Raw genomic sequence first — 11921 nt, forward strand, 5'->3', positions numbered from 1 at the left:
TGACAGGACAGAACAATATTTCCTTCTTTGTGTGAGCATTAGTGTTAAATTACTGAATACTAACCTTGTGCCCTGTCATTTCACTTTGACAGCACATCCTCTAATGGTAGGGCATGCCCTCCACAGCCCCTCCATTCGATACACAATCCTAGAGTTTATCGGAGAAGGTAGCTTTGGGAAAGTTGCCAAGTGTCGTGCTCACAACAGCAGCAAATTGGTGGCAGTGAAAATCCTAAAGAAGGAGTATTTTCAAGATGTGGAGGACGAAGTAAGTGTTTGGTGCCTTCAACAGAACTTTAACTATGAATTTTTGGGGTAAAGTGATATGAAGGTGATCTAACTGTCCTTTTTTCCCTCCAGCTGTCAGTGTTGAAGACCATCAGCTCTCTGAATGCTGACCTCTTCAATCTGGTCACATTCTATGAGCAGTTTGAATACCTGGGCTATAAGTGCCTCGTCTTTGAGCTGTTGGACGTGGATTTGCTCCACCTGGTTCGTTCACTGAACGTCAACCACATCCGTCCTATTGCAAAGCAGGTATGAATCTTTTTGTTTCTTGCTGATTGATTAGGAAAGCCTTGAGTTCAAACCTGAGCTTAAACAGCTCCATAAGAGGAACTCCATTCTCATCCTGTCTTTTCTCATTGTGTCCCTGCAGCTGATGGTGGCATTACAGGGACTCAAAGCTGTAAGAGTAATGCACACTGACATCAAGCCAGACAACATTATGATGGTCAACATTGATGAAAGTCCATTCAGTGTAAAGCTCATTGATTTTGGAATGGCTTCTCCCATCTCTGCCGCCATGCCCGGGCTCAGACATCAGCCCATCGGCTACAGGTATGAGGGTGTCACCCTGAATGACTTATGGGTTTTTGGAACAAACGTGTGTTTTTAAAGTGTTGGTACTTAACGCTAAAATATAGAGTTCTGAAGTATATTTCATTCATTTTGCTTCACAGGGCCCCAGAGGTTTGTCTTGGCCTTCCTTACTCGGGGGCCATTGACATGTGGGGAGTGGGCTGCACGCTGGCATTCCTCTTCCTAAATGACAACCTCTTTCCTGTCCACTGTGAATACCTCATGGTAGGTCGTCTTTTCTATACATCATCCCTCCATTCATTTAATTACCCATGTGCTCTTTTTTACAGGTATAGAAAGTGTTGAAGAACTGCCCCTAATGTGTATAATTGTGTGTTTTTTGTGCAGATGCAGAGCATGGTGGAGATGCTGGGAATGCCATCAAAGTACCAGCTCCACTTTGGCTTATACAGCAAGAGGTTCTTTTGTCATGAGGTGGATGAATTGGGCACAAGATGGAGGCTGCTGGTAAAACATAGTTTTTACTGTTGTTGAACCTTGACTGTTGCCCTAAACTTATCTTAAACCCCTTATATTGTCATTGTGTTTCCTCAGACACCAGAAGAGTACACCTCTAGGAACAGAAGACAAGCTGAGGAGTGGCCCGAATATCGTCCACATTTGTCATCATTAGATGACCTGCTCTATGTAAGTGTTCTCTATGTCATTTGAGTTCAAATACTTAGAGATCTCTTCTTTAAAATCTGACCTACTTCAGACATGTTTATAAGCTGAATTTACTCACCATTATCATTAACATGAGCAAGAGAGGTATAAACTAGTGTATTGACCAAACTCTATTTTATTTAATCCAGATGTCTGAACTAGGGGACAATGAGACGGTAGAAGACAGGAAGGCCTTCATCGAGTTCCTGAAAGAACTGTTGAATCTGGATGGGGAAGAGAGAATCTCTCCCATTGATGCTCTTCAGCATCCCTACATTACAGGGTCATACCTGAGCCAGGAGCCAGACAACAGAGAACAGTGAGTAACTGCACTGTGAAAGCGATCACGCACATGAAGGTCATTTTGTTGTTCTTTTGAATTTTGTACTAATCTTCTTTTATTTTTCCTCTAGTCAAACCGAGGCACAGGTCATTGAAGAACATTCACCTGAAGATTGGGATGCCGAGTACCCTCTTAATAATGAAAATGGCAACTGTGGACGCATTGTGGTACAATTACCTGAAGATTGGGATGCCGAGTACCCTCTCTTCAATGAACACAACAAATGTGGACTCATTGTGGCATATTAGCCCAAAGATTGAAATACCAAGTACCCTCTCTCATGCAATTGGTAAATGTAGACATTCTGAGTAGTATTTTCTTGTTCTTCTTTGTATTTCTTTGTAAATTTGTTCATTTCAATGTATTTTTTAAGTAACTGTATTGAATGAATAATCTTAGTATATTTTTTTTATTTCATTGTATTTGTAAATAATCCTATTGCATGAATTTTTTAGCCACATTTTTACAATAAATATTTATGACTTACCTGCTTTGTTAATGTTTTCATAGTTTTGACCCCTTTCTCAAACATTTTCTTTTTAGTTCTTCGGGGAAGTCCCTGACATTGTAGTGTGCTAAAAGTTCTGCAGAGCTGCTAAATCTCCTGGAACAAAATGAAAAGGGGCTTTGTTTTTATAAGTCACTAAGGGTTATGGCATATTGCCCAATACAATGTCGGCCTCAAAACTAATTCCAAACTCCAACTTGGTAGCATGATCTCAACTTCCTCCTATGGTTACCAGGAGTCCATGTGGCCTTTGTCCTGTCTATCCACCTCATGCTATTCTTCAACAATAATGTCACTGATATAATAATAAATCATATATTTAGAATTGGTAAAACATTTGTGATGGAATAAAATCTGACAAAATATTAATAATTTATGAACAGTCGTAATAATTTTGACTCTGTCCATAATCAGTTACCTATGGAAGAGCTCAGCACAGTACAAAAACAATGAAAAGGGTCGGCCATGGGTGTAGCTAACAAAACTGCACATCAAAATGAAAAAGGGCCTCTGCTCTCTAAAAGGTGACAGGGATTGCTCTCCTCTATCACCCACTGAATATATCAAAATGATGGAGACAATTAGGACCTGAATTATAATTAGGGCATTGTTCGCCACAAACAATCAAAGTAGTACTTGGATCAATTATTTACTGTACAGGTGCAGCAGATCTCTCTGATTGGCACGATGAGCTGGACATGGCTGTGCACTTTGTGCCAATCTGTAACAGTATGGTAAATCCCCCAATAGATCCTCTGGAATTATGAAACATTTTTGCCTGAGTAAAAACTAACCAATAAATTGATATTATTTCAAATTTTGTTGTTTTTTTCCGGGTGCGCTTAACCTATCAAAGGTGTTCCTGGGATAGTAGGTGGCTATATAAAAGGAACATTGAGGAGTCAATGGACAGAAGTAAAAGGTGACCAGAGAAGGATACCACGCGAGGAGCAGGCAGAGGACTCTATGCGAGCGGCGGCACCCGGGAGCGTGCACAAGGAAGTGGATGATCCTCCCCATAGATCCGGAGACGCACGGGCAACGGGACGCCGAGGCGGTGGATCAGCGGATGGATATTGATGTGCGCACAAACAGCTGAGTAAAGGAATGTGTTTTATCCTCATGAGCGAAAGGCTGAGCATGGTGCCGATGCGTTGCTTCGCCTGAGGAGCTGTCTTTCTGTTTTTACAGCGCATCGTTGGACGCCGTCAGCAGAGGTGCCGGGGATCCCGGAAGAGACGGTGCCACGTCTACACCGCTGCAGACCTGTCGAGAGTCGCCGTTGGAGACGTGCCAGCACGCGCAGGAGGAGGACTGATACGCACATTAACAGCAGACGCACCGACATCTGGGATAGGAGCTACGGATTCACTTCAAGCCCACTCCCCTTCCTACTTGGGACTAGTACTTTCCAGCGGACGGGATAAGTACCTTGGACAGCACTAGAACCCCTATCAGAACTACTTTTAGATACTGTTTTAAGATTTTAATGATGCAGGAACCAATTTTCCGATACACTAACACTATTAAAAATATATTTAAAAGGAAACAAACTAACTGTGTTTCATTCTTAACACTAGAAGTCCCACAGAGGGGTCAAATGAACTTTTTACCTATAAAACCCAGAGAGGGGTCATTCGACCCAAAGGATTTGAGCTAACGCCTGTCCTCAGCTGCTTTTGTTATGTCAATGAGGCAGTAAGTGTCGCACCACAGGAGGGGCCCTGCATCCTGGGTTCAGGAAGAATTTCAGTTAATATATAGTTATATACAGTTGCATTGATATTTTAACTCTTTTTGGTTTTTTTTACATGTGTTAATGGACTATGTAAGAAATATATATTTAAAATTCTCATAAGGTGGAGGCTTTAACCCTCTACGACACAGCAACCTTTTTTCCTGATTTTGTCATTTTTTGTATAACATCTACAATTTTTCTGGTTACTTTTTTTTTATTTTTAAATGCCAACTTTCCAACACAAGCTTCATTCAAAAAAACACAAAAAATATTTATTTTTAATGACTGTGTGGTGGAAGCAGTCAGCTATTTATTCCCCACAGCACAAATGGCTGCATGAAAATAGGCTATTCCTATAGGTATGGAAATGATCCCAGCTCCTCCCTACCCCACCCCAACCTGTGAACATACTCTGAACACATTCTGAACATGCTATGATTTCATCAAAGTTCATAAATTCTGATGCACATCAGTGTCTTGACCAGGTTGTGAAGGGATTGTGATAATAACAAAAAAAAAAAAAAAAAAAAAATATATATATATATATATATATATATATATATATATATATAATTTTACACTATGGCCCTTATTATACAGTTTATTGTTGAGAGGCACACCCAGGTTCTTGAAGTGCTCAGTAACAATATCCTTACTGGATTTGTCTCAGGCCCCATTTACACTACACATTAAATCTGATGTTTTTTGCCCTCAAGTGACTCTGTTTCTTTCAATGTTTGTAGTCTGTGTTTGTTCTCCCCCAGCATCAAGCAGAACGAGTTAATAAACGGGGCATTGTGACTTTAGCTTCCAGGGCACTTCCCCCTAACATTCCAGACTTCCATTGTTAGAGTCAGGCTCTCCCCCCTGCTGATTTCTCAGGTGATTCATTTACAAATGAATAGATACAAATTGTAGCCATCAGAGTCGTCAGTTTGGTCCTAGAGTTCATTTGACCCTGCTCTGGGACTTCTGGGGGGATATAGAAATCCCTGGGACTTCTAGTGTTAAACAGTGAAACCAAAGCTGGGTCTGACCATCGCACAATTGTGCGACATGGAGAACAATTAAAGACTCAGACTCTCAAATTTAGCCAAACATTGCAGAGTTCTGTTCATCCTCTCAACCTCATCCACCTTATTTAAGTTGTAGCGAGTTGTATTTCAGTTTCAGGGTGATCAATACGCTGTATTACTGTGATATGTTCAATCAAAACTTAGACTTTTTTTTTATTGTCATTCAAACTTGAAAGAACAAAATTTTGTTGCATAACAGGATAAAAAAACAGCAGCAAGTATTTACATTATTTTTCTAAAACAAACAGGAAACAGGTTTATTACTAAAAATGCCAGTAGGCTAAATGTTATGATAAATCAAACAAGTGATAATTCTGAATGTTTTTGTATGTACTAACTCTGGGGTGCCAAGTGTAAACATTTAGTATAAAAGTTGTAGCTAACACATTTTCATTATTTATCTCACTTTTCTCATATTTAGCACATTTTCCTACATTTAACACAACACTTAACCACATATATAGAGGTTAAAAAAAGCATTAAATCTAAATATTCATATCTAAATCTAAATGGTATTTGTTATATCTAAATAGTAAATCTATATCTAAATATTTGATTGAAATTGAAATGTTTAAATCTAAATTTAACTGTTATATGTTATATCTAAATGCTTAATCTTCTATCTAAATGTTAAATGTTGAATCTAAATATTAAATCTAAATCTAAATCTAAATGTTAAATCTAAATCTAAATGTAGCACTTAAATGTTTCGCACATGTGCTAATTGGTCCCGCCCCTTGTAACCTCAACAAATACACAAGCAGAGACACACACAGCCGCTCCCAAGCACCTCTTCAACGATGCATGCCTTGGTGATATGTATGGCTGGTTCTCTCCCAGCGGCGGAGATTGAGCATACGGTCATGGCAGTTGTACGAGGCAGGCATCGTTGACTAGGTTGTGTATTGGTTGAAGTTACAAGGGGCGGGGCCAATTAGCATATGTGTGAAACATTTAAGTTCAACATTTAGATTTACATTTAATATTTAGATTTAACATTTAGATTTAGATTTAACATTTAGATTTAAACATTTAGATTTAGATTTAAAATTTAGATTTAGATTTAACATTTAACATTTAGATTTAAGATTAAGCATTTAGATTTAACATACAATATTTACATTTAGATTTAAACATTTAGATTTATATTTAATATTTAGATTGAGATTAAATATTTAGACTTAGATTTAACATTTAGATATAACATTTGATTCTACACTCACACAACACACAAAATAGACAAAAAAAGAGCAAATACAACTTGACCAGCAACTGTATAAGTTTCCGTATTGACACACAAAAACAGTGCTTTAATTCATTTTGTCGACTCGTTCATTTTTTTTTTTGTTTTTTCACAATTTTCTTAAATTGATCAAATGTTTGGTTTGGCCAAACTTCCAATGAATAATCATTTAATTACCTCATTCATCACCGCTCAAGGTTATTCTCATCTTCTTCAAGGCTTGCATGGTGGATTAGTTCACTAAGCCAAGTTCTGCCATATTAACTTTATTCTTATTTTCACTTCAACACATTTCTCTTTTTATCTTTAATTTCTTTATTTCACTCTTTCTTTTACCTAAACTTATCATTACACTTTTTCCTTTCCTTTCATTTATTTTAACAATTTAAACAGAACTCCTTCACACATCATCAACACATATATTTTCCTTCCCGCACACTGTTCTTGTCAGTGTAACATCTCCACAGCACATAGCCATCTCCCCAACACACACCATTCCAAATTCGTGAAAACCACTCACCCAGTCTGATGGTGCTGGAGAGGCATCTATGACTGCAGAAACATCACATCAGATTGCACCGACAATGCCAATTTGTGGTGAGTTCCCTTTTATCTAAATGTTGATGTGATGATGTGAAGAATTCTAGGCGGACGCCATCTTGATAGTGAAGATGAGTGTCCGAATTAGACCCTCCATGACAAGGTCTGAGAGCAGCAAAGCCAAATGCTACTCAAACGGAAAAAAAGCCAAGCAAACACATTTATGATCTGATGAGAAACCTGAAACCAACACTTGGTGTCAAAGGCTTTAGCTAAGGAACAAAGAGAGGAAGCAACAAATGTTTATTGTGGACCCTAAAGGTGGTAAACCTCCTATATATCAAAAAACTGGAGCCGGAGTCCGACATTTATATGACATACAGCTGTGGCTAGTCTGGGACCAAGGAACCTCCTTGGTTTCCGTCTCAATATAACACTCTGGCAACTGTGCTGGCTAGGTTTAATTGTGAAATCATGTGTTCAAGCATGCAAAAAAAACAACGTTCAAATCTAGGTAAAAATGTATATTGCATTAAATGAATATCATGTGAAGCAGTCAATACACCTCAATACGATCAACCGTGACACTGCGCACACACACAAACTGAAATGTGATAAAACCACCACCAGGGATTGGGTCGCCGATTGGAGTCCACAACATCTGTCCACAGGAAAAAGGGGAACCATAAATTGGCCACACAGCACACTCACACTAAACAATAAACAATATAGAAATAACAAAAAACAATAAAACCAAAATCAAACTATGAAATAGATCAAACTCAATGAATCAATAAACAGTAATGATTAAATCTCAAATACAAGAGAAATACAAAATAAATCAAATTAAAATCGATACACAAATGAAGGATCACATAAATCAATAAACATCCATCCATCCATCCATCCATTTTCTGGATGGATGGGTCGCGGAGGCAGCAGTCTCAGCAGAGATGCCCAGACCTCCCGATCCCCGCACACCTCCTCCAGCTGTTCTGGGGGGACCCTGAGGCGACACCAGGACAGCTCAGAAACATAGTCCCTCCAGCGTGTCCTGGGCCACAAGGCCTCTTCCCAATAGGACATGCCTGAAACACCGCCCGAGGGAGGCGACCGGGGCATCCGAAACAAATGCCCGAGCCACCTCAGCTGGCTCCTTTCAACGTGAAGGAGCAGCGGCTCTACTCCGAGCTCCTCCGGAGTGACTGAGCTTCTCACCCTGTCACGAAGGGTGCGCCCAGCCACTCTGCGAAGGAAACTCATTTCGGCCGCCTGTATCCGTGATCTTGTCCTTTCGGTCATTACCCAAATCTCATGACCATAGGTGAGGGTAGGAACGTAGATCGATCGGTAAATTGAGAGCTTTGCCCCCCGACTCAGCTCTCTCTTCACCACAACAGCCCGATACAGCAACCGCATCACTGCTGACGCCGCACCGATCCGTCAATCGATCTCACGCTCCATCCTACCCTCACTCGTGAACAAGACCCTGAGATACTTGAACTCCTCCACTTGAGGTAAGGACTCTCCACTGACCCAGAGAGGGGAAGCCACCTTTTTCCGGTGGAGAACCATGGCCTCAGATTTGGAGGTGCTGATCCTCATCCCGGCCGCTTCACACTCGGCTGCAAACCGCCCCAGTGCACGCTGAAGGTCATGATTTGATGAAGCCAACAAAACAACATCATCTGCAAATAGCCGAGATGAAATCCTGAGGTTCCCAAATCGGACTCCCTCCGGTCCCTGGCTGCACCTAGAAATTCGGTCCATAAAAGTACTGAACAGAACCGGTGACAAAGGGCAGCCCTGGCGGAGACCAACATGCACTGGAAACAGGTCTGACTTACTGCCGGCAATGCGAACCAGGCTCATGCTGTGGTCAAACAGGGAACGGACAGCCCTTAGCAAAGGTCCCTGGACCCTATACTCCCGCAGCACCCCCCACAGGGCACCATGAGGGACACGGTCGAACGCCTTCTCCAGAACCACAAAGCACATGTGGACTGGTTGGGCGAACTCCCACGAACCCTCGAGCACCCGATGAAGGGTATAGAGCTGGTCCAGTGTGCTGCGACCGGGACGAAAACCGCATTGTTCCTCCTGAATCCAAGGTTCGACAATCGACCGGATCCTCCTCTCCAGCACCCTGGAGTAGACCTTGCTGGGGAGGCTGAGGAGTGTGATTGTAACTGGAGCACACCCTCCGATCCCCCTTCTTAACGAGAGGGACCACCACCCCGGTCTGCCAATCCAGAGGCACTGTCCCCAACTGCCACGCGATGTTGCAGAGACGTGTCAACCAAGACAGTCCTACAACATCCAGAGACTAAAGGTACTCAGGACGAATCTCATCCACCCCCGGAGCCCTGCCCCCGAGGAGCTTTTCAACCACCTCGGTGACTTCAGCCCGGGTGATGGGCGAGTTCGCCTCTGAGTCCCCAGCCTCTGCTTTCTTATCGGAAAACGTGGCAGTGGGATTAAGGAGACCCTCAAAGTACTCCTTCCACTGCCCGACAACATCCCCAGTTGAGGTCAGCAGCTCCCCCCTGCACTGTAAACAGTGTTGGTGAAGCACTGCTTCCCCCTCCTGAGGCGCCGAACGGTTTGCCAGAATCTCTTCGAGGCCGACCGATAGTCCTCCTCCATGGCTTCTCCAAACTCCTCCCAGACCCCGTGAACTGCCACCTTAATGTGGTGGGGTTGTTTGAGTGCCCGAATGATCCAAGGAGCTATGTTGTTTGGGGCATTATGCCCCTGGTAGGGTCTCCCATGTCAAACAGGTCCTTGGTGACGGGTCAGACTAAGCGCAGTTCAGAAGACCCTCTATGGACATTATAAAAGCAAAGACCGGGACGTCGCTCGGTATGGCGCTGCCGGGGCCCCACCCTGGAGCCAGGCCTGGGGCTCGAATGCGAGCGCCTGGTGGTCGGGCCTTTGCCCACGGGGCCTGGCCGGGCCTAGCCCGAAAGGACGATGTGGGCACGCCCTCCTGTGGACCCACCACCCGCAGAGGGATCCGTAGGGCTCGGGTGCAGAGAGGACTGGGTGGCGGCGAGCACCTAGAAGCCGAGGAGCCAGCGCACTCCGCCACAGCCCCCAACCCCCAACCAAGGAGCACAGGACACGTCAGCACACATGACAAACAATCAGCAACAGGGTTTGCCTTCCCAGCAACATGCTGAATGTCCGTCGTAAAACTCAGATGAACGCTGTTGACGAGCTGACCATGGCTCAGACACCTTAGCCATTGCAAACATCAAAGGCTTATGGTCGACATAGGCTGTGAAAGAACGGCCCTCTAGCAGGAAACAGAAATGACGAGTTGCTAAATACAATGCCAGCAGCTCACCGCCCCCACAGCAACATCCGAAGCATCTGCTGTCAGGGCAACAGGTGCGGTGGGCGAGGGGTGCGCCAGAAGTGCTGCATCTTCCAGAGCAGCTTTAGCTCGGTCAAAAGCTAGGACTCGCTCAGGGGTCCAATCGACCAGGTCCCTGGCTTTCCCCATTTTCAGGGCCCCATAGAGTGGTTGCAGGAGGTGGGCCGCATGGGGCAGGAAATGATTGTAAAAATTCACCATTCCCAGAAACTCCTGCAGAGACTTAACCGAAACAGGATGGAGAAAATCTGCCACCGCCTGCACTTTGGACGACAAAGGAACAGCGCCCTGAGACGAAATACGGTGGCCTAAAAAAACGATCACTGGTAGGCCAAACTGGCACTTAGCCAGGTTAACAATATCATCTAAATAGACGAACACAAACCAAAGGTCGTGCAACATTGAGTCCATCAACCTCTGAAAGGTTTGTGCTGCCCCCTTGAGGCCACAAGGCATGCGCAAAAACTCAAAGAGGCTGTTACGGCTGAATTTACGGTTGACCTCATTTGGAGACATGATTTATTGCACTGGTTGAATGATGGAGTCCAGGAGAAGCATTGATGATTTTATATAAAAAAAGTTTATTCTAAACTAAGAAAAAAAGGTACAAGATGGAACAAAGTTAGCGTCCGTCCAGGCGGACGTCCGATGATTGAGTGAGACAGTTCTGATCCAATATGTATATTCCCCTCAGTCCCCCTCCCTCCTCCCCCCAGGAGATAGAGATACAGAGAGAGGGAGGAGGTGAGGACAGAGGGAGAAAAAAGGAAAGACAGTTTGTTCTTTTGGGTCTAAACAACCAGTCCTGTATCTGTCGGTTGTCATAGAGACGGAGGAGTGTGCGTTTGTGTTTGTGTGTGTGAATGAATGGATGTGTATGGCGTGTGTGTGTGACATGTGACTGTGTGAGCATGTGAGTGCGCACACAGAGTGCCTATGCGTCCTTGTGCGTTTATTGTTTTGGGGAGATATCGTGTGCTTTTGACAAGGCAGTTTGACCCAGCAAAGTTGAAGACATGAGAATCACACAATGGAAAGTTACCCAAGGCTTAAGGATTAAAATATATGAACTAATAATTTCGCCCCCCACAATCCACTCTTTTTGGACAAAGTCCAACACAAAAAAAACGAAATTAGTTAGTAAGTTGTTTAACTTTAGCACAGCCCAAAACACATAAAACATTAATCAAAATTAGTGTAATTCTAGAGCAACCTCATGGTCCGTAGGACTAATGATATTGACACCGTTATAACACTATGGATATAAGCATTATTTTTTTTCCCCAGGGGACACAGGCATGCCTCAAAGTCGGAGCAAGAAAAAGGAGGAGAAGGCAAAGAACCCCATGAACACATAATGAATATCACGTGAGACAAGACCATCTGCACAATAAAATCAAATATCCTTAGCAACTAACATCATTGGTGATCAATGAATATGGAATATATATCACTAGTAGCAAAAACACACATGGTATAAATGTCAGCACAGCACAGCAACAAAAACATATGTAGGTGTCCTCAGTAAGCAGAGTCATCATCTGAGACATCAAAAACACTCATCATA

General features: G+C 43.1%; 1 protein-coding gene across 1 annotated transcript; it reads left to right on the forward strand.

Annotated features, from left to right (window-relative positions):
* Positions 1-254: 254 nt before the first annotated feature.
* On the forward strand, positions 255-2323 carry LOC114462223 (homeodomain-interacting protein kinase 2-like). The gene is made up of 8 exons (XM_028444919.1): positions 255-268; positions 384-537; positions 659-840; positions 963-1086; positions 1210-1329; positions 1417-1509; positions 1677-1846; positions 1941-2323. The coding sequence occupies exons 1-8, from the start codon at positions 255-257 to the stop codon at positions 2116-2118; spliced, it is 1035 nt and encodes a 344-aa protein (XP_028300720.1). The 3' UTR covers positions 2119-2323.
* The last annotated feature ends 9598 nt before the right edge of the window (positions 2324-11921 follow it).

The sequence above is a fragment of the Gouania willdenowi genome, chromosome 4, assembly GCF_900634775.1.
Source record: "Gouania willdenowi chromosome 4, fGouWil2.1, whole genome shotgun sequence".
Taxonomy (NCBI): Eukaryota; Metazoa; Chordata; class Actinopteri; order Blenniiformes; family Gobiesocidae; genus Gouania; species Gouania willdenowi.

Bases quoted from the DNA above. Each gene is read 5' to 3' on its own strand.
- LOC114462223 (XM_028444919.1), top strand. The intron at 538-658 runs GTATGAATCTTT...GTGTCCCTGCAG, and splicing joins TCCGTCCTATTGCAAAGCAG to CTGATGGTGGCATTACAGGG. The intron at 1,087-1,209 runs GTAGGTCGTCTT...TTTTTTGTGCAG, and splicing joins TCCACTGTGAATACCTCATG to ATGCAGAGCATGGTGGAGAT.